The sequence below is a fragment of the Vicugna pacos genome, chromosome 4 (assembly GCF_048564905.1).
Source record: "Vicugna pacos chromosome 4, VicPac4, whole genome shotgun sequence".
Lineage (NCBI taxonomy): Eukaryota > Metazoa > Chordata > Mammalia > Artiodactyla > Camelidae > Vicugna > Vicugna pacos.
In genome coordinates this window covers 37033297-37052487 of record NC_132990.1, presented here as the reverse complement: position 1 = coordinate 37052487, position 19191 = coordinate 37033297, and the positions used below count along the sequence as shown (strand labels likewise).

Genomic DNA, 19191 nt, shown 5'->3' with positions numbered 1-19191 from the left:
TCTGAACAAACAGGCAAGAGCCCATTTTCTAACACCAAATTATCTCCATATTATTACAGTGAGACTTACTACAGTGTGGGATTCACTCACTTGTAACCCTTTTCTTGTAGCTTACAGAAAAAAGCAGAAGCCTTTCCTTTTTTTTCTGATATTGCAAAGAAGGATTCTAAGATACTCCAGGCAAGAATCATTATTACTCACCACATATGGTGAATGTGCCTTAACTTTCCAGCTTAAAAAGCAAATCATTAAAGTCAAAAACGTATAATTCTACTACCTTATTTTTTTTTGTTAATCCATTTACATGCCTTAGGGCAAAAATATTCTGAACTGTTTGTCAAAAGTTGCTATATCTAAACACAGAGATAAAAAGAGCCATGTTATAAATGTCCCACGTTTACTTTGTAAATAAGCACACAATATTCAAACTTCTTAATAACCCATTTTGCCCTACAGATTTTACAGTGGAAATTTTTTTTAAAATGTGTGTGTGCATATGTCATTCTTCTTTATCTGTCCAGGGTAACTCAGTAAAAGAACTGATGAAATGGACAACTGGATATTTCTAATATATGCCTGTTGGTTAACACAATGTCCCACCAAAAAAACCCAAAAAGCAAACAAAAAGCCAACCTGTTCACCTTACTTTAATTAAATATTGCCTTTATGTTAAAAAAAAAATTGATGGGAGTTCTATTATGTGCCGGGCCTGGTGCTCTGGCTCAGCAACGAAGCATTTTCCTAAATGTTCTCTAATTACAATCTCACAAAATCAATTCTGAGGCAAGAATCATCCCACCCATTTTACAGATGAGTAACTGAGGCTGAGAGGCTCAATGATTTGCTCAAAATCTTATCATGTGACTCTGCTGTTGGTGAAATAAAGGACTGAAGAAAACTAAATGTATCACAAAAATTGTATTTGAAATGCTTCTTCAATATCAAAGTAGTATTTGATCATTATGTTAGAAAAAAATGTATTTACTGTTATTTAACTGGTAGAGAAACTTTAAAATTTTTGTGTTAGTTTCCCCTTTGGGCCATTCATTCTTTTTTACAGTTTATCATTGTAACTTTTTTTTTAAAGATTTACCTTAAGGTTCACCAGTATCTGTCTCTTTATAAGGAACTGGCATCTTGCCAAAGATTCATAGACTCAAGGAAGGGGTGACCATGAGTTCAGGTCAGTGACTTCAAGCAGAAACACATGAACGTATGCAGACAAGAAAAGCTAATTAGGGCCCCCAGAGAAGAACAAAACAATAATTAATTCTTTACCACTTGCCTGAAATATCCCCCAAGGATCACATACGTCACTTGAGTCAGGAATTTTGTTTTTTGAGGGAGACACAAACCAATGCAACTCTCTCTACTCTTTCATTAATTGAAAACAGTATTGTAAGCTGGGTCTCCCGTAATCCCAGTGGAATCTAACTAATATTAACTAAATATGCCTCTAAATCAGAAGCCAGGACAGCATGGCCTGAACACAGACATGGAGAGCCTCCCTCTGCCACCCATCTGGGTCAAACTTCAGCGTGTTTTTAAAGTGGCTAATCTATTAGCTTCATGAACTCTGGGAATAATACTAGACTGGGTTATTAACCAAGGACACCAGGAAAAAACTAAATGATCACAGAGTGCTCAAAAACAATAAGCACATTAAAAACCCTCCCTTCAAGTTGCTGAACGTAAGAATGTAAAGTATGGAAAATGAGTCTTTACAGGACTCGCTAATTCTCAAATGTATATTACAATAGATAAAACATGCCTTCAAGGTTCAGACAAGTGAAGGAAGCCTCTGAATCTCAGGCTCAAGGTGAGAACACTTACAGAGCTATATATGGAAAAATATTCTTGAACTCAAGTATGTAAAACAAAATAGTCCTTTCCAATATATCTTTATCCCTTGAATTTTGTATCGAATATATGAGCAAAATTTTTACTGAAGCTGAAAGATTTGCTATTTAGTTGATATAGCAGGCTAAGGCATAAAACGGTCATTCAAAGCTTGAAATGTGAGGATATCCTTCTACTGTGTTCCTACGTGGGTTTAAAGTAACTTTAGACTTAAGCTGGCAGTACCACTCAACTACCTACTTTCATATGCCAATAAAACTTAATAGCGATAAATAAAACGTGGTATAGCCACACAATGGAAGCTCATTGGGTCATAAACAGGAAGTACTAACATGCCACCACTTAGATGAACCTTGAAAACATTACGCCAAGTGATAGAAGCTAGTCACAAAGGATCATATGTTGTTATGATTCCATTTACATGAAATGTCCTGAATAACAAATCCACAGAGACTGAAAGTAGATTCATCAGTGGTTATTTAGGGATAAGGGAGTAAGGAAGAAATGGAGAGTGACTGCCAACGGGTATAGGGTTTCTTTTGTGGGGGGTGATGAAAACTTTCTGAAAGTTGATTGTGGGGATGGTTGCACAACTCTATGAATTTACTAAAAATCACTGAATTGCACACCATAAATGAGTGAATTGTATGGAGTATGAATTATATCTCAGTAAAGCTGTCATATATTAAAAAACAAACTTCTGCAGTCCTCAAGCCATAATTTTCAAGCTTTTTTCATAAAAACGTTAGTTTAGCTGTCTTTAAATTAGTTACAGTGTGCTGTCAAGCCCCGTTCTTATAGCTATTAAGCTTCTTTCCTTTAGAAATACATTCTGAAATATTTAATGGCTGAAATTACGATACCTGAGATTTGCCTTAAAATAGTACAGTGAGCATTAAGAAGGAGGAGTGGGTGTGGGGATAAAGTGGTCATGTATGTGTTGATAACTACTGAAGCTGGGTGATGGGTAAATAGGGGTTCATTATACTATTCTTTTTACATTCACTGAGATTTTTAATTTCCATACTAATAATCTTTAATGGAAAAAAAGATGAAAACAAATATATGTATGCATATGCATGACTAGGATATCATGCTGTACACCAGAGATAGACACATTGTAACTGACTGTACTTCAGTAATAAATAATAATTTTTAAAATAATAAAAAAAAATTTTTGACAATAAAATATCAAAAGTGGAGGGAGGTTCTTAAGACTTCCTGGTCACTTCTATGCTATCTCTCATTTGTTTATATATATATATTTTTTTTTTTAAATATACACATATTGAGGGGGAGGGTATAGCTCAAGTGGTAGACACATGCTTAGCATGCATGAGGTCCTGGGTTCAATCCCCAGTACCTCCTCTAAAAATAAATAAACCTAATTACCTACCCCACCAAAAAAATTGAAAAAAAATATGTCTACACATATTGAAATATACACAGATGAAATGATGTGATGGTTGAGATTTGCTTCAAAATAACAGGACAAATGGAGTAGGGAGCATTCTAAAGCTAATTTCTACCCTGCTTGGAACACCCATCCTTCTGGAGTTACCAGAACACATGGAGCAGAGCCAGGAAGAAGTACAGTCAAAACAACTATTGGAGCTGCGTGAGGAGTATAGGACGAATGACTGTACTGTGTTAGAATAAATTTACATTTTTTTCTACATTGCGGAGTTAAAAAAAAAAAAACCCTCCCTCACACATAAATTCAAAAGGTATGCAACTGCTGAGAATTTCTTCCTGCAAAACCAATAAAGTCACAGTGTTGAATGCCATTCTCAAATTCTATTTAGTTGTCCTGGACATACAGTATCTGTTGGTTCTGTTGTCACTTTGAAACTCTGACGTCAATCTCAGAAACAAGCCACAAAAAAATAAGAATAACAAACAGTTGTGAATTTGCATAGAAAGTTAGGGGGCACAGTGTGGGAAAAGGATCCCATAGAAGAGACTTAGTTCCAAATCACTGATTCTTTCTCTGCTCTGGTTTGCTGGGTTCTGGAGACAAGGAGGGTCCAGCCAGCAGCCCCGGGCTGGTAGCTTTTATCTCCTGGTTGACGTCTTTTAAAAAAAAATAAAGTTCATCAAATCTAACTACGGCTTGACTGACATCTAAAGTGCATTTACCTTTGAAATAATTCACAATAATACACTGATTTGGGTTTTAATTTTAGGAGGGAAAAAATAGTTTTCAATAATCCTAAACTAGCTATCTTTGAGAAGACAAGAGATTATGGTTTTATAAAGAGCAAATCCCTAAAAATGTATGCAAGGTTCACTTCTGGCCCATGGTATTTAGGGAAATAAAATGCACCCAACATTTGGCTGAATTTAGTCTGACAAGTGGACTGGGGAGCCAAGTGGATCTAATCCCTACCCAGTTGGGAAGACCACACCTCTTCAAGTTTTAGACAACTCGGTGAGGCCAGTGGGAGAGCCCAAGGGCACGGCCAGGAGGGTGAGGCACAGATTGTAAACTCCACTCACAACAACATGGGCTATACCACAGTAAGATCATCCAGCATCGAAGTATTTCAAAAGAAGAGTAAATTGGCATCAGTTTAAGTATAAAATGTCAGGCCTGGCTCTAGGTACTTAATGTTCTTTTTCAAGTAATGATTTCAGGTTCCATTAGTTCTCCCTATATTCTTTAAATTTGGTCTTGATTCTGGGTTTGTGTGGACCTGGAAAAGGGTAGTTTTTAGGCTTTCAGAATATACATTCATTACAGATCTGAGTAAAAACTACAGGCATTGCTAGATTTAGTTTAGAGAAAGGCTGTTTACTTTAAATACTCCTTTTCCACTATCACTCCACAAAGCCCTACTTTCAAGTCCCTCAACCCCCAGCAAACCTCAAGACGCTGGATGTCTTGGGAGCTGTGAAATTGGTAGAAGGCGGGGATGCACAGCCACCCACTGTCCAGAGACGCTCGAGGGCGGCTGCATTTTGCCCAAGATCAGCCTTCCTCCGTGGAGGAGGCAGGGCCCGTAGGGCACAGGTCGCGGGCATCTCCAGCTAGCCGTCCGGCACTCGGGGGCTTCGGCAGGCTCATCCACAATGATTCGGTTCTCGAGAATTAAATTCTGCCCAGCAGTCTGAGTGGCTCCAGGGACCCAGTGTGGGCTTAGAACCTCCTTTAACGACCAGGTACATGGGCACGTTGACACACCCTGTCATTACCTCCAGAACTCGTCCCCAAATACAGTGGACCTATCCTACATCAGATACTTCACATTTACGAGTGCCTTAGGGCGGAAGAAAACAAGTGACGTGCCCCAGCATATCACGTCATCCATCTCACAAGTACACCTACTATGTGCCCAGCACTATTGATACGTGAGTGAACAAGACAGATGAAAATTCTTGCCCGCCCGATGGCACCTTGTCAGCGAAGTAAGAACGTTGTCCACGAAGTTGATACTCAATGGTCGAAAGTTTAATCAGTTTCTTCCACTTTCCTGCTATCTACCCTCATTTTTCCAGTCTCCCAAAGGGTTGGAAATCGGGTTTATTCTATTACTTTGACAGGAAAAACAAAATCCTTTAACCTACAAAAAACAGACACCATCCAGGTGCAACCCACTTTACTCCTGAACTCCACTCTCCTGAAACCGTTTTTTTTTTTTCTCCCCAGCCTCAACAACTCCAAAAACTTCAACTGGCCTGTGGGGCTGTGTTCCCCAAGTGCAGCCCTGGGGGTACCAATCATGGGGCAGTGGAGGGGACCGGCCTGAGCCCTCTGCTCCCCGGGCGGGCCCTGCCGAGGAGAGCGGGGCGCGCGCGGCACTCACCGAGGAGCCGGCCCAGAACGGGCACGAGTTCTTCACCTGCGGGGAGCTGCTCAGCGACAGCGCCCCGAAGCTGAGTGCCACCATGCAGCAGCCCAGGATCAGCTGCAACAGCCCGAGCGACAACAGCGGACGAGCCGGCAGCAGCGCCGAGCCCGGGGCCGCGGCGGCTGCGGCGGCAGCCCGGCGGGAGGAGAGCGCGGGCGGCGCGGTCAGCACGCCGGCGGCAGCGGCGGTGGCCGCGCAGCGAGGCCGCGCGGGGGGCTGCAACGCGGCCCGGGGCCAGCGTGGCCGTAGCGGAGGCAGCGGCGGCTCCTGGGCGGCGGCGGCCGCGGCACCCGGGCCCCCGGCCTGCGGCCCGCCCGAGAGCCCGGCCACCGGGCAGCAGGAGCCCGGGAGCACCACGGGCAGGGACATGGACTGGCGGGGAAGGGAGCAGCCAGTGGCGGCGGGGAGGGGACGAGGAGCGGAGCTGCGGGCGCCGCGCACTGGGCACTGCGGGCGAGCTCCGAGGCCGAGGGGGAGGGAAGGAAATGCGCACGGCCCAACCACTTGCTGCTGCCGCCGCCGCCGCCGCCGCTGCCCCGGCTCCAGCCGGCCGCACCCACCTGCCAGCCGGCGGGCCCGCCTCCGGTCGCGCGGGCGCGCCCCACTCCCACCCGCGCACACCCACGTGCGCTCGCGCTGCGCGGCGCCGGCAGCGTCTGGTGCCCGGTTGAACTCGTGTTCGCTCCGGAGACTCCAAGAAAAGTGCCCTGCCCCAATTTTTAAAATAGGTCCCTCGGGCTAGGAGGGACTGGATGGTCTGGGCGCAGAGGAGCTGGCGACCGACAGCTAAGAGTCTGTCCCGACCCGCCAAGCTGGGGCGGGACGCGAACGCAGGAGAAGCGTGGTGGACCCTCGCCCGCTTCCGGTCCAGCCCAGAGAGCGACCCTGGCAACTTGCAGTGCGGAGGGAGCCCGGCTTCAAACTTTTTCCCCCCAGGGAGGGAGGATGGCAGGAAGAGGAGCAAGGGTGACTTGGCGGGAAAAGTCTAAGCCTCAAGGCTTCGGACAAGGACGCGGCAGAGCGAAGTCACCGCTCGCGTGAGGCTTCCGGACGCTGGCATTGCGCTGACGCCCCGCCGCCTGGAAGTTGGGGCGGGGTGGGAGAAGCTTTCCCGGCGCCAGAGTAGGAGCGAGCAGAAGCATGAGGTTACCTTGGAAGTATCCAGCATCCGGAGACAACGAACCAAGAACCGGGGGCAGCCCAGAGCGTGTGCCCGCCTCATCTTGACTCGTGGGTTGTATTAGCCATCAGCTGGTAGGTAGAGTGTAGAATCCCAAACTTACGAAGAAATAGCCTAATAAAATCCTAATCTGTTTTTGGTAATTTATAAGACATATTAAGAGCTTAAAAAATGATTCGCGTTTTGTAAAATGATTTTTCCTAATAGTATACCCTTACCTCGGAAGAATTCTGCTTTTAAAGTGTTATACATAAAATAATCATAGTAGATTTTTTCCAGGTTAGGAACTGGAATAGTGTTGCTTTGCAGTCAGTCAGTCTTGGTATTAGGCTTCTCATTTTATCAGTGAGGTGAGAGTATTATGCATCCTTCTGCCCAATAAACCAAAGGAAATGTGCGTCCGTTTTTATGCGCTGCTTGCAAAGGCTATATTTATTTTGGTCATTACTTAATACAACCCACAATGTGATGCATTGCCAATGTGCATGTGTGTTTACATGTACACTTTTTGAATTATTAAAGCACCTGTGATTAATAGTCCCTAGGACTTCTTTTACAAACTCCTCTTGGAAATAAACTGCAAATCCTGGAGAAAAAGGGAGCTGTCTTTAAAAATAAATGTTTAAAGTATGTTGTTTCATGTTCTTTCAAACATCTTACAGTACATGTTCTTACTGTAGGTGATGTTAAAAGCTTCTTGTGTGCTAGTTCATGCCTTTTATGTTATGCATAAGCTTAAGGGTATTTAACTTTTAACATTCTACTACACTGCAATATTAAAAAATCTGAATGAGTCTTTAAAAATTCTGTTGGCTTAACGAAGCTGTTCCACTGACACCTGAAATGTACTATCAAAAATGTATTCTTTGTGTCCGGGAAGGTTGGTGCTAGAAGTCAGATATCCTCATCCCTTTGGATAGTTAAAGGCTGGAAAGAGAGCAAGCAATCCGGGGGAGCTGATAACCGATAGCTGTCTCTTGCTATGGGTGCCAGCACGTGGGTGACGCTCATTTGATAAAATTCATGGAGCTAACACATCGTGCACTTCTCCGTATTTTATATTGAAATACTTTAAAGTATTTCTAAGTGCTTTAACCCTTAAATTTTAAGTCTATCTCCCTAATCAGAAACAGATGATAGCAGAGGTCATTAAAATCCATAGATAGTTATCCAACAGCTTCACTTATTTTTTCAGGCTACTAAACCTTTTCCAAAACTGCTAATTAAGAGTTATTCTGTGGTAGTTTTCTTTTATGTTGTTGTTACTGGCCATACTTATAGCTGTGAGTTTCTTTTTCATAAACACGAATCCATGTAACATTGCCCCTACCTCTAAGGTTATGCCACATAGCACTCAATTGAGTATTTGAGCTTTGGCTTCTGTAACCCAAGCCTGATTCTTTGCATCCCCAAAACAACTGCTTAAAATAAGTCCTTAGTTAGACCTGATCAAGCTGAGTTATATGTAACTAAACACTTGCAGGATGATTCAGAGCCATTGATTTCAGGTTGGCTTAAAAAATTAAATGAGGATTTTGGAAAAACAGTCTAGCAGTTGCTCAAAAAGTTAAACAGAGTTACCATTCAATCCAGTAATTCCACTCCCAGGTATATACCTAAGAGTAATGAAAACCTATGTCCACATAAAACCTTGTACACAAATAGCATTATTTACAATAGTCCAAAAGGTAGAAGCAACCCCAGTATGGATGAATGGATAAACAAAATGTGATATTATGGATGAATGGATAAACAAAATGCAGGATATCCATGCAATGGAATATATTCAGCAATAAAAAGGGATGAGGTACTGGTACATGCTACAATATGAACAAACCTTGAAAACATCATGGTAAGTGAAAGAAGCCAGTAACAAAAGGCCATATATTATATGATTCCATTTATATGAAATCTCCAAAGCAGACAAATTCATAGAGACAGAAAGCAGATTAATGGTTGCTTAGGGATGGGAAGATCAGAAGATTGAATAGGGGAGGGTTATAGCTAAACCATTTGGGGTTACTTTTAGAGGTGATAAAATCTTCTAAAATCTGTTATAATAATGATTGTACAACTTTGTGAATATACCAAAAAAACATTGAATTGTACACTTTTAATGGGCAAATTGTATCTCAATAAAGATACATGTGAATCGCATCTTTATCTCTCAATAAAACCCTTACCAAAAAAAAAATTAAATAACTAAAAGAAAGAACATGTAGAAATGCTGACCAGGTATTTCCTTAATGTAGGTGAAAGTTTAAAGAAACAATGGTTATAGTGAATTGTTTGGTTGAAGCCAGCTGCCAGTTTTTCCTCACTATCAAGGCCAAATTCCAAGGAGAAATTTCTACCAGCTCTTCTTTTTCCCATACCTCATTTTCCACTCCCCACACTCAAGGCCTTTCCCACTCAGGAGTTCAGGCTCTTCGGCTCAGGTGACACTGGACACCTTTACACAAACTTCTCAGTTCTTCCCACACTTTCTCAGAAGCCCCACCCTGTCAGCTAATTAAACAGGGGGTTACTCCCTGTGTGAGTGGGAGCTGCTGCAGAAACTCCTCAAAACACGTTCACTGGCAAGCTGCCTCCAGTGCTTATATTTTACAAGGAGAAGAGCTTCTCTGAGTAAGGCATGGTGGAATCTACAAGGCTTCATTTAATAAGGTGACTCTATGGCAGCAAATTTGGTCCATGGACCACAGAACCACTCAGGAAGCATGTCAAAATGTAGGTTCACAGCTTTCTTCCACACCCAAGGAACCTGTCACTCTGGGTAAGAGGCCTGGAAACCAACATTTTAACATGTTCGAAAAAACATTAGTGTAGGAGGAGGGTATAGCTCAGTGGTAGACTGCATGCACGAGGTCCTGGGTTCAATCCCCAGGACCTCCATTAAAAATAAAAATAAAAAATTAAATAAATAAACCTAATTACCTCCCCTCAAAATAAAAAACCAAAACCAAAAAAAAAAAGTGATCAGTATATTAAAAAAAAACCATACACACACATTAGTGGATGTTGGCAGTCAGACTCAAGAATCTTCACAGGGGAGGTTTTACATGGGAGGGGACTAGAAGTAGGAAATTAGTTGGAAGAGGAAAGCAGAGAGCTTGGCTTGAAGACAAACTTAGATATAAGCATGTTGGAGGGAGAGGTTTTGCTGGTCCCCAGCCAGGCACTGCTGCTCAGGAGATTTTTATGCACAGGAAGGACTTAGACCACAGAATTTTAATGGAAACAGTACCATATTAGGAGCCAGACATCCTGGGTTCTACCCCGTCCTCCACTCCGTGATCTTGAGCCAGCCCCAGCTTCTCTAGCTTCAATCGTTTCATCTGTCAAGTGTAAGTTTGTGATGCTTCATCTGCCTGAGGATGTGATCACTTTGAAATTCAGCCATTCTCATCACCATGATTTCTCAGATGACCACCAATAGGGCAGATTCTAAGAAAAGCAGGGGAATTCGGGTACAGAATGGTTAAACTTGCAGACCCAAAATACCCAGGACAAAACAGAAAATTCTTTGTTCTAAACTTTAAGGCCTCAAATTCCATGGTCTCATGTTTTTCCATGAGGTACAATTCTGTACAAGGATTGTATCTGGGAAATGGAGTAGCAACTTCTATTATAACGATTCACTTTGCAGAGAAAGAGCTGTGGATTTTTTTTTTTAATTAAGAGAGAGAGAAAATAGAAGAAAAGAAAGCAACCCTGAGCAGAGCTGGGCAAATCTATACTCTGTTTTTCTGAAATAACGGTGCAGACTGGTTGTTACAGATTCCTAACGCCACTGGCCCCAAGACAGACTTATTGTTAAACAGAAGAGCTGCAGCCACATTTTCTCATTATTGAAATTAAATACTGTAAACTTCTTATAATGCAAATCTCACAAAAGACAATTTAAGTCAACTGCCCTAAAAATTATTTATGGCTTATAACTTTCCAGGGGAGATAAGCTATACACATATATGTGTGTGTATGAGAGAGAAAGAGAAAGTGTGTGACTGTGTGTGTAGGTGTGTGTGTGTGTATGAGAAACTTTGTCCTACGAGAGCTTTCTTCAGGTTCAAGCTTCCGTGGAAGTCATAGCTGTAATTCAACTCTGAGCAGAGCCCATTCCTTTGTTCTGGGGAAATCTCTTAAACAAACCTTTTAGTTATGCAAATATGAAGCCCAGACACTTTAGGAGCAAAGATGTTTAAGAAAAAGCTGAGAGGCTGCATGCTTGGTGTGAGCAGAGTTGTATATCCTCCACTAAGGGGCTCCTGGTCTGGGGTGCCTGTCAGACTCACCAGGGGAGCTTTAAAAATATACACAATCTCTCCCTCACCTATTCCACTCATCCATCCCACACCCCTCTCCCCTCTGGCAACCACAGTCTGTTCTCTATACAGGTGAGATTAGGAGGCAAAGATTTCCAGTTATAAAATAACTAAGTCACAGGGATGTATTGTATAGTATAGGGAATATAGTCAATAATATTGTAATAACGTTGCATGGTGACAGACAATAACGGGACATTGTGGTGATCATTTTGTAACGTATAAAAATATCAAAGAGGAGGGTATAGTTCAAGCGGTAGAGCCCACGCTTAGCATGCACAGGTCCTGGGTTCAATCCCCAGTACCACCTCTATAAATAAAGAAGTAAATAAATAAACCTAATTACTTCCCCCCTAAAAAAACACCTAAAAATTTTTTTTAAAAAAAATTATTTTAAAAAATAATAAAAATATCAAATCATGATGTTGTACACCTGAAATTTAAGTCAATTATACTTCAAAAACAAAAACGAAATTAATTATATACACACACATATATGTACAACTTCTAAGCCCCTAGTTTACAGAGATACTGATTTATTTACTTATTATTTTTTTGGTGGTGGGTAGGTATTTGGTCTGTTTATTTTTTTGGATGGAGGTCCTGGGGATTGAACCCAGGACTTCATGCATGCCAAGCACGCACACTACCATTTGAGCTACACCAGCTACAGAGAGACTGATTGATGAGGTGTGTGTTGGGTGAGGCCCAAGTAGATTATATTTAATAAAAGCTCTGAGGCTGGACCAATAAAAAGTAAGGATACATGAAAAAACTAGGAACTTGTTCATTTTAAAACTAAAAATTAAATGTTAAGTAAAGTTTAAAAAACAATCTGTTTTTCCGAGATTCACTAAAATCACATGTTCAGTAGAACAAAGATTGTCCCTCAGGTCTCCTGATCCCCAGCTCAAAGCTGCTTCTTTTATGTTACACAGACATTCTAGATCAACGTCGTACACATGTGGGATACAGGTTCTGTTCCACCTGGGCAGCATAGGGGCTTCTGGGTTTTTATAGTCACTCTCAAATATGGATACAGTCTGTGGCATAAAGACCCTTGGGACACCCCTGATGACTCAGCAGTTTGATGAAGGAGAGCTGGATGGCAAATCTAGACATCTGGTCATCTTGGCCTCCTTGCTGCACCAGGACCTTTGCACTTGCTGTTCTCTGGCTGGAATGCTCTTCTCCCAGATGTGTCTTGTCCCCTTACTTCATTCACTTTTTAGGGAAATCATCTGTGACCTCCTTATGAAATGTGGCACTTCCCCCTCCTCCTTCACTCCCTATCTCCATATTCTGGATTTTTTCCTGGTATTTATAACCATCTGACATTATGTTATTTGTTTATTGTCTCTGTGGCAGTATGACAAATGTAAGCTCCAGGAGAACAAGAACCTTGTGTGGAATAAGCCTATATTCTCATCTCCTAGAACAGTGCCTGGTAAATAGGAATCAATAAACTTCTATTGAATTAATGAATGAATGGTCTTTGCTTTTCCTCTGACTTGCTGTGTGATCTTAGACAAGTCACATCACTTCAAAGGGCTTCTGTCTCTTCCACTAAAGGGGGAAGGAATGGGGGAGGAGCGGTGAATGGAGAGGGTTTAGACTGGATTATGTGCATGGTTCTTTCCAGATCTGACATAATTCTCAATGCCAGAATGTAGAATTGCTATCTTCCCCAGGTGCCTTGGTCTCATTTAAAAACAAATATCCAGATTATGAATCATTTCAATGGGAAAGTACAAAGTGGTGTGTATGTGTGTATGTGTCTATGTGTGTGTCTCTGTGTGTATGTGTGTGTAAATGAAGCTGAAAGACAACCCAGGGCCCCTCAGCCCTGGTGTCAGCCTATCTGCCACCTGCATATCAGGTGTCCTGCCCACAGTGGCTATGTCACCTGCCAGCCTCAGAACTTAGTCCCAGAGAGCAGGAGCTGCACCCCTCTTCAACTCAAAGGCTTTGCAGCTTAGAATGTGACTAAGGATGAGCTGGGCCCTGACAGACCTCTGAGGGAACTGATCTAACTAAGAACCAAACCTTCTTTGCTGGAATTGGGTGGGTGAGTGGAGACCTAAGGTGGGAGTGAGGTGGGGGTGCGGAGTGAGGGGCAGTGATGCGTGGTTTTCAGTGTTCTTGGAAGTGGTGGATGGATGTGGCCTGGAGCAAGCCTCTGAGGATGCTGGAGCTCACAGCTCAGGCCTGGGTACAGTCTTCATTTCTAGTCAAGTAATCCTGAGATGGTACCATATCTCACCTAATTTAAGACATTATTATTTTATGTATCACTAAGAAAGACTCACTGCTGTCAATTAAGGTGCCATTGTTTGTAAGACACATCCTAATTTCAAAAATGTTACAATGTGGGGGGAAAAGTGAATCTTAGAGTGAGATGAAATTTCCTTAGCAAGTGAGCCTCTTTTAGCCCTAGGAAGATTGAGAATTAAAAATTATGAGCTCTCTGAAATTCTACTAGTATTGCTTAGTGAGTATCAGGTTTCAAGTCTGGGAAGATTTAAAATTAAGCATTGTGGCGAGAGGGGATAGCTAAAGTGGCAGACCACACGCTTAGCATGCATAAGGTCCTGAGTTCAATCCCTGGTAACTCTGCCAAAAAATACATGAACAAGTAAATTTGTAAGATTAATTTACTGCATTTGTAAGTTATTTAACTCTTCAGGAAGATTGGCTTGTTTGGTCAAACAATTAAAATACTTAAAAAGAAAGTAAAATATATTAAATTGATAAATGATGTTTGAAATGTTGAAGCAGTTTAATTAGCTGAGATTTCAAACAGACCAAACAGTATCTAAATATTTCTTAAAAACTGATTGTTAACAACTGCAAGATTATGAATAGAGTTAAAAGTTCTGTAAGTACTAGAGCTATAATACATTGAGAACAACTTGTTTAAACCACAAGTAAATTTCTGAAGAGTTTTTTCTGCAAATAAAACCCACCCTCAGTGTTACCAGAAAGCTTGCATTAACAGTCCAGAGGGGCACATGACCCCAGCTGGCCAAGCAGACATCTTGCCTGGAATTTTTCAAGCTGGAGCTGGTAAAAAAGTCTCTGGTGTGAGAGCGTGGAGTCTAGGGTCTTACAAGTTGCCTGCAGTCTTGTCTTGGGCTTTGTGGAGAAGCCCAGCCTGCAGGGAGAGTGGAGCTGACGGGTAGAGGGAAACAGATGCAAGATCCAGAGAAAGCAAGAGCGACAGTGGGAAGAGGAGACAGAAACAGAACTGTCCTGGTGGCATTTAAGTCCCCATTCCAGTCCATCTCTCAGGTCCAGCTGCACTTCAGACTTCCTGCCTTCAGGCTCTTCAATTCTTCCTTCCGTTACATGAGATACCTCTATATCTTTCCCCAAAAGATGGCCTTTTCTGACTACTTTGATTTGGATTTCTGCCCCTGGCAACACAAACATTTTAATATTCCCAGGTATCTTGATAAATTCAGGTAAGAGCTGAATAGCAGGAAAGCCAGCTCACAAAGAAAGAGTTGTGTTATAGTCGATATCACCAAGTTGTTAATCATGAACAGCCTCGGAAAGATTATGAAAACAAATGTATGTATGTATATACATGACTGGGACATTATGCTGTTCACCAGAAATTGACACAGTGTAACTGACTATACTTCAATTAAAATTTTTTAAACATTTTTTATTGAGTTATAGTCATTTTACAATGCTGTGTCAAAAAAATTTTTTTAATTGAAAAATAAAGAGTCTTGGGAAATTCTGCAATAAGAAAACTTATATTTAAGCTGCTTGTGTATGGAATATTAAACTTACACAATACACAAAAATTACATTACAAACATAAATGTAAGAGCTAAAACTATAAAATCCTTAGAAGAGAACAGGAGTCAATCTTCCTGACCTTGATTTAAGTAATGATTTCTTAGATATGATACTGAAAGTACTAGCAACCAAAGGGAAAAATAGATGAATTAGATGTCATCAAAATTAAAAACTTTTGTGCTTCAAAGGACACCATGAAGAAAAAGCAATCCACAAGTTGGGAGAAAAATTTTGCAAATAATACATCTGACAAAAGACTTACATACAAAAGAATTCAATAATAACTCTTAACAATCCAATGACAAAAAGACAACTAACTCAATTTTACGTTATTTATTTTTACTTTTATTTTTTGGGGTGGGGTGGGGTTAGGTTTATTTATTTGTTTATTTTTAGAGGAGGTGCAGGGGATTGAACCCAAGACCTTGTGTATGCTAAGCATGTGCTCTACCACTTGAGCTATACCCTCTCCCCTAACTCAATTTTGAAATGGGCAACAATCAGAATAGACAAATTACTCCAAAGAGGATATACAAATGGCCAATAAGCACCTGAAAAGATGCTCAATACCATTGCTCATTAGGGGAAAAAAACCATAATGAGATACCACTTCACACCTACCAGAGTGGCTAGAATAAAAAAGACAGACAATAACAAGTGTTGAAGAGAATGTGAAGAAATTATGTTAAGAAAAGCTGTGAAAGAAGCACATGGAATGAATATATGTTATAGGTGCAACTCAGTATGTGTAATGAAGACAGAAAATAGACCATTACCGTCTAGACAGTCCCATCTACCCTCTTTTATGTTAATAGCTTGCTCTGGAAGAATAGCAGAACTAATCAGTTAGCCAGGTGATTCTTTTTTTTTTTTTAACAAAAAATTTCAAGCGGGTAATATCACCCATCTTATTGTTTGCTCCTTCCATATAAGTGCCAAAATGTTTGGTTATATGCTGCTCCAAATTCCATTAGAACCTTAACAAAGTGCACACAGAATTAACTGTGTCAGAATAGTTTTCTCCTTACAGCCTCATTCTTCCTGACTTTCAAATGCCTATTGAAGAGAATCAGAGTGTCTCTTTTCTGAAAACAAGCTGAAGAGCAATCACCTTGCTGTTCCAAAGCAGCTGTACCGTGTTTGGTTTTTCCACTCCAAAAATAACAGAAAATTCTGGAGACAGTGACATGGCAGGGAAGCAAGAGTTGGAATGCAAAGCCTTCTTGTCTCTCAGTGAAGGCTCTTGAGTACTTAAGTAGTTGCATTCCAACGTCACAAGGAAGCTGAAGAGGGCAAAGGCAAAGAGGAGGGTGTTAGAGGCAGCCCTGGCATTCCTCTCCCAGGAGATACCAAGTTTGGTCATGGCCTAGAGCGGTTAGGGTGCCCTGCAGGAGGTACTGCCACCACTAGAGTCCCTGTGGCCACCTGCAGGGAGATGGTATCTTCTCCAAGTTCTACTCAGCGGCATAGAGCCTTCTCAAACTCCCACCTGGATGCCGCCCTATTTTACTCCTCACCCTCCTCCTCATTCCATAGAACTACACCTCATTGCTACTTCACCTACTGACAAAGATGCAAATTGATTTCTTTCATCTTTCTTCCCTTTAAAAATGGAAAATGCGTATGTCAAATGCCTCTCTATTTTCCTTAGTTTTTAACAGCACATAATTCCTCCCTGGGCAATCCTTCCCTCTAACCTAATCATCATTTTTATCCCAGTGTTCCTATACTTGCTACACTTAGGCCCAATTATATCATTAAAATCTCTGTCTCTGTCTCACTCCCATTTATGAATGAGAAATAAGTAAAAGTAAAGGCCCTTTCAACAAATGATGCTGGAGCAATTGGAAATCCCTAAGTGAAAAAAAAAAAAAAGCATTGACCTAAACCTCATACCTTATACAAAAATAATCCAAAATGGATCACAGATTTAAATGTAGTATTATAAATTCTTTAGAAAAAAATAGGAGGAAATCTTTGGGATCTAAGTCTAGGTAAAGATGTATCTAAATATATAAAGCAAATATTGACAGATCTGAAGGGAGAAATTGACAATATAAAGATAACACATGGTGTGGATGTGGAGAAAAAGGAACTCTTGCACACTGTTGGAGGGAATGCAAATAGTTATAGCCATTATGAAAAACAGTATGGAATTTACTAAAAATATTAAAATGAAACTATCTTACAATTCGGCAATCCCTCTACTACATGTACAACCAAAGGAAATAAAATCAGTATCTCAAAGAGACATCTGTACTCCCTTGTTCATCGCAACATTATTCACAATAGCTCAGATATGGAGATAATCTGTTTCCATTGTTGGATGAATGGACATACATTCTATGTGTATATATATATATGTATGTATATGAGTATGTGTATATATACTCACAATGGGCATTCTGATACACAGTATGCATATTATATATATATATATATATATACTTTATATATATACACACACAATGGAATATATTTAATCTTAAAAAGAAGGAAATCCTGCTATTTGAGGCAACATGCACAAACCTGGAGGACATTAATTGTGGATGAAACTGGAGGCTAAATGAAATAAGCCAGATACAGAAAGACAAATACTGTACCATCTCTCTTAAATTTGGAATCTAAAATAGTCAAACTTATAAAGGCAGAGAATAGAGTGGTGGTTTCCAGGGGCTGGTAGGAGGGGAAATGGGGAATTGCTGGGTAAGAGTTCCAAAGTTTGTTATGCAAGATGACTAAGTGCTAAGAGATCTCACGTACAGCGATGTGACTATGTACAGCATTGTGTACTGGAAATTTGCTAAGCGGATAGATCTCAAGTGTTCTTACCACACACACACACACACACACACACACACACTAAACATCAAAAGAAAATGGTAAGTATGTGAGGTGATGGATGTATGAATAGGCTTGATTGTGATTATTTCACAGTGTACATATATAGCAAAACATCAAGTTGTATACCTAAATATGTACATTTTTAACTTGTCAATTATACCACAATAAAGATGGAAAAACAATAGTCACATATTAAAGGTAAACTTTTTTAAAGCAAGTTAATCAGAGTTGTACCAGTTTAAATACATTAAAGATTGTGATTACAGATTTTCAAAGCAAATGTACCAGAATTTTCATGTTTTCAAATAAATGGTTTTTCTTTAAAACTGCTGGTTTTGTGAAGCCGCCACGATGAAAATATCTAAGTGATGGGTTGATGCACAGAGTTGAGGAAAGTTGTGTACCTGCCTGCACAACTCCCTCCTGACCACCTCCATCCCTCCCTCCCAGAGAACGAGGGGCAGGTCCCCACATTCAAGTGCTTTGGGAAGGGGCCTGAGAGTGAACCAACAGTGTGGTTCCCAGGCTCCTTGTGAGGGAGTCTGTGAGTCCGCTGAATTTGCCAGTAGCTGGTTGTGTGTTGTTTGATTAGACCCCGTATCTGCAGTCAGGAAGCAAGGCTCCCCTGTGAGGCCCTCCCTTCAGCTCTAGGAAGTCCCAAAGATGAAGTAGCGCCTTCTGAGGCCTCTCTGGTCTGGACTATTTAGGATCCAGGATCAGCATCCTTTAGAGAAGATGTTCCACCTATGCTGTATCTGGCACCCAGAGAGCCTATTGCTTTGAGAGCCTCCTGGTGATGGATGGTGTCTGGTCATTCTCCTGCCACCACTCAGAGCCTGCTTGGGACACACAGGATCAGGCTTATAAAAATAGCAAGTGTGTAGGGCTAAACAGAATGCCCAAGTCTGGCCCCGTGCTGAGTGCTTATTAACGACGACTGATACATATATAAAATGCCAATTAAACCAAAATTGAAAACAAACTAAGGTTTCTGTTCTGGATTTTGCATGTAAACATTTTTGTTTAAATTGATGAAGGTGGTAGGAGAAAAAAAATCACTCTAGATTTCACTCTTATAAACATATCTGTCTAGTCCCAAACCCGAATGCTTTTCTTTTATCACTTCCACTGCCGGGAAGATAACAAAGCAATTTAGAGCCTGGTAGATTTGACCTTGGCACAAACCTTGCTGTCAAATCAAGAGAGGCTAAGGCTGAGCATTCTCTGGGAAGTGTCTTCGTGTATCTAGTTGACAGAGGATCAGAACAATGCAAAAACTTCCAGCCCCAGGGCCACTCCAGGGTAAAGACTTTGTGCTCAC

At 41.1% G+C, this 19191-nt stretch overlaps 1 protein-coding gene across 4 annotated transcripts in view; it reads right to left on the bottom strand.

Annotated features, from left to right (window-relative positions):
- The window catches only part of ENTREP1 (endosomal transmembrane epsin interactor 1), an 86820-nt gene that overhangs the window by 51358 nt on the left and 16271 nt on the right, over positions 1-19191 (bottom strand). For 2 of the 4 annotated variants that reach the window (XM_072959520.1, XM_072959518.1), the window contains exon 1: positions 5667-6858. In XM_072959520.1, coding sequence (XP_072815621.1) covers positions 5667-6080 — 414 coding nt within the window. In that variant the 5' untranslated portion in view covers positions 6081-6858. Of the gene's footprint in view, positions 1-5666; positions 6859-10138; positions 10339-19191 lie in introns of those variants that run through there. The other 2 variants (XM_072959521.1, XM_072959517.1) reach the window with 2 other exon arrangements.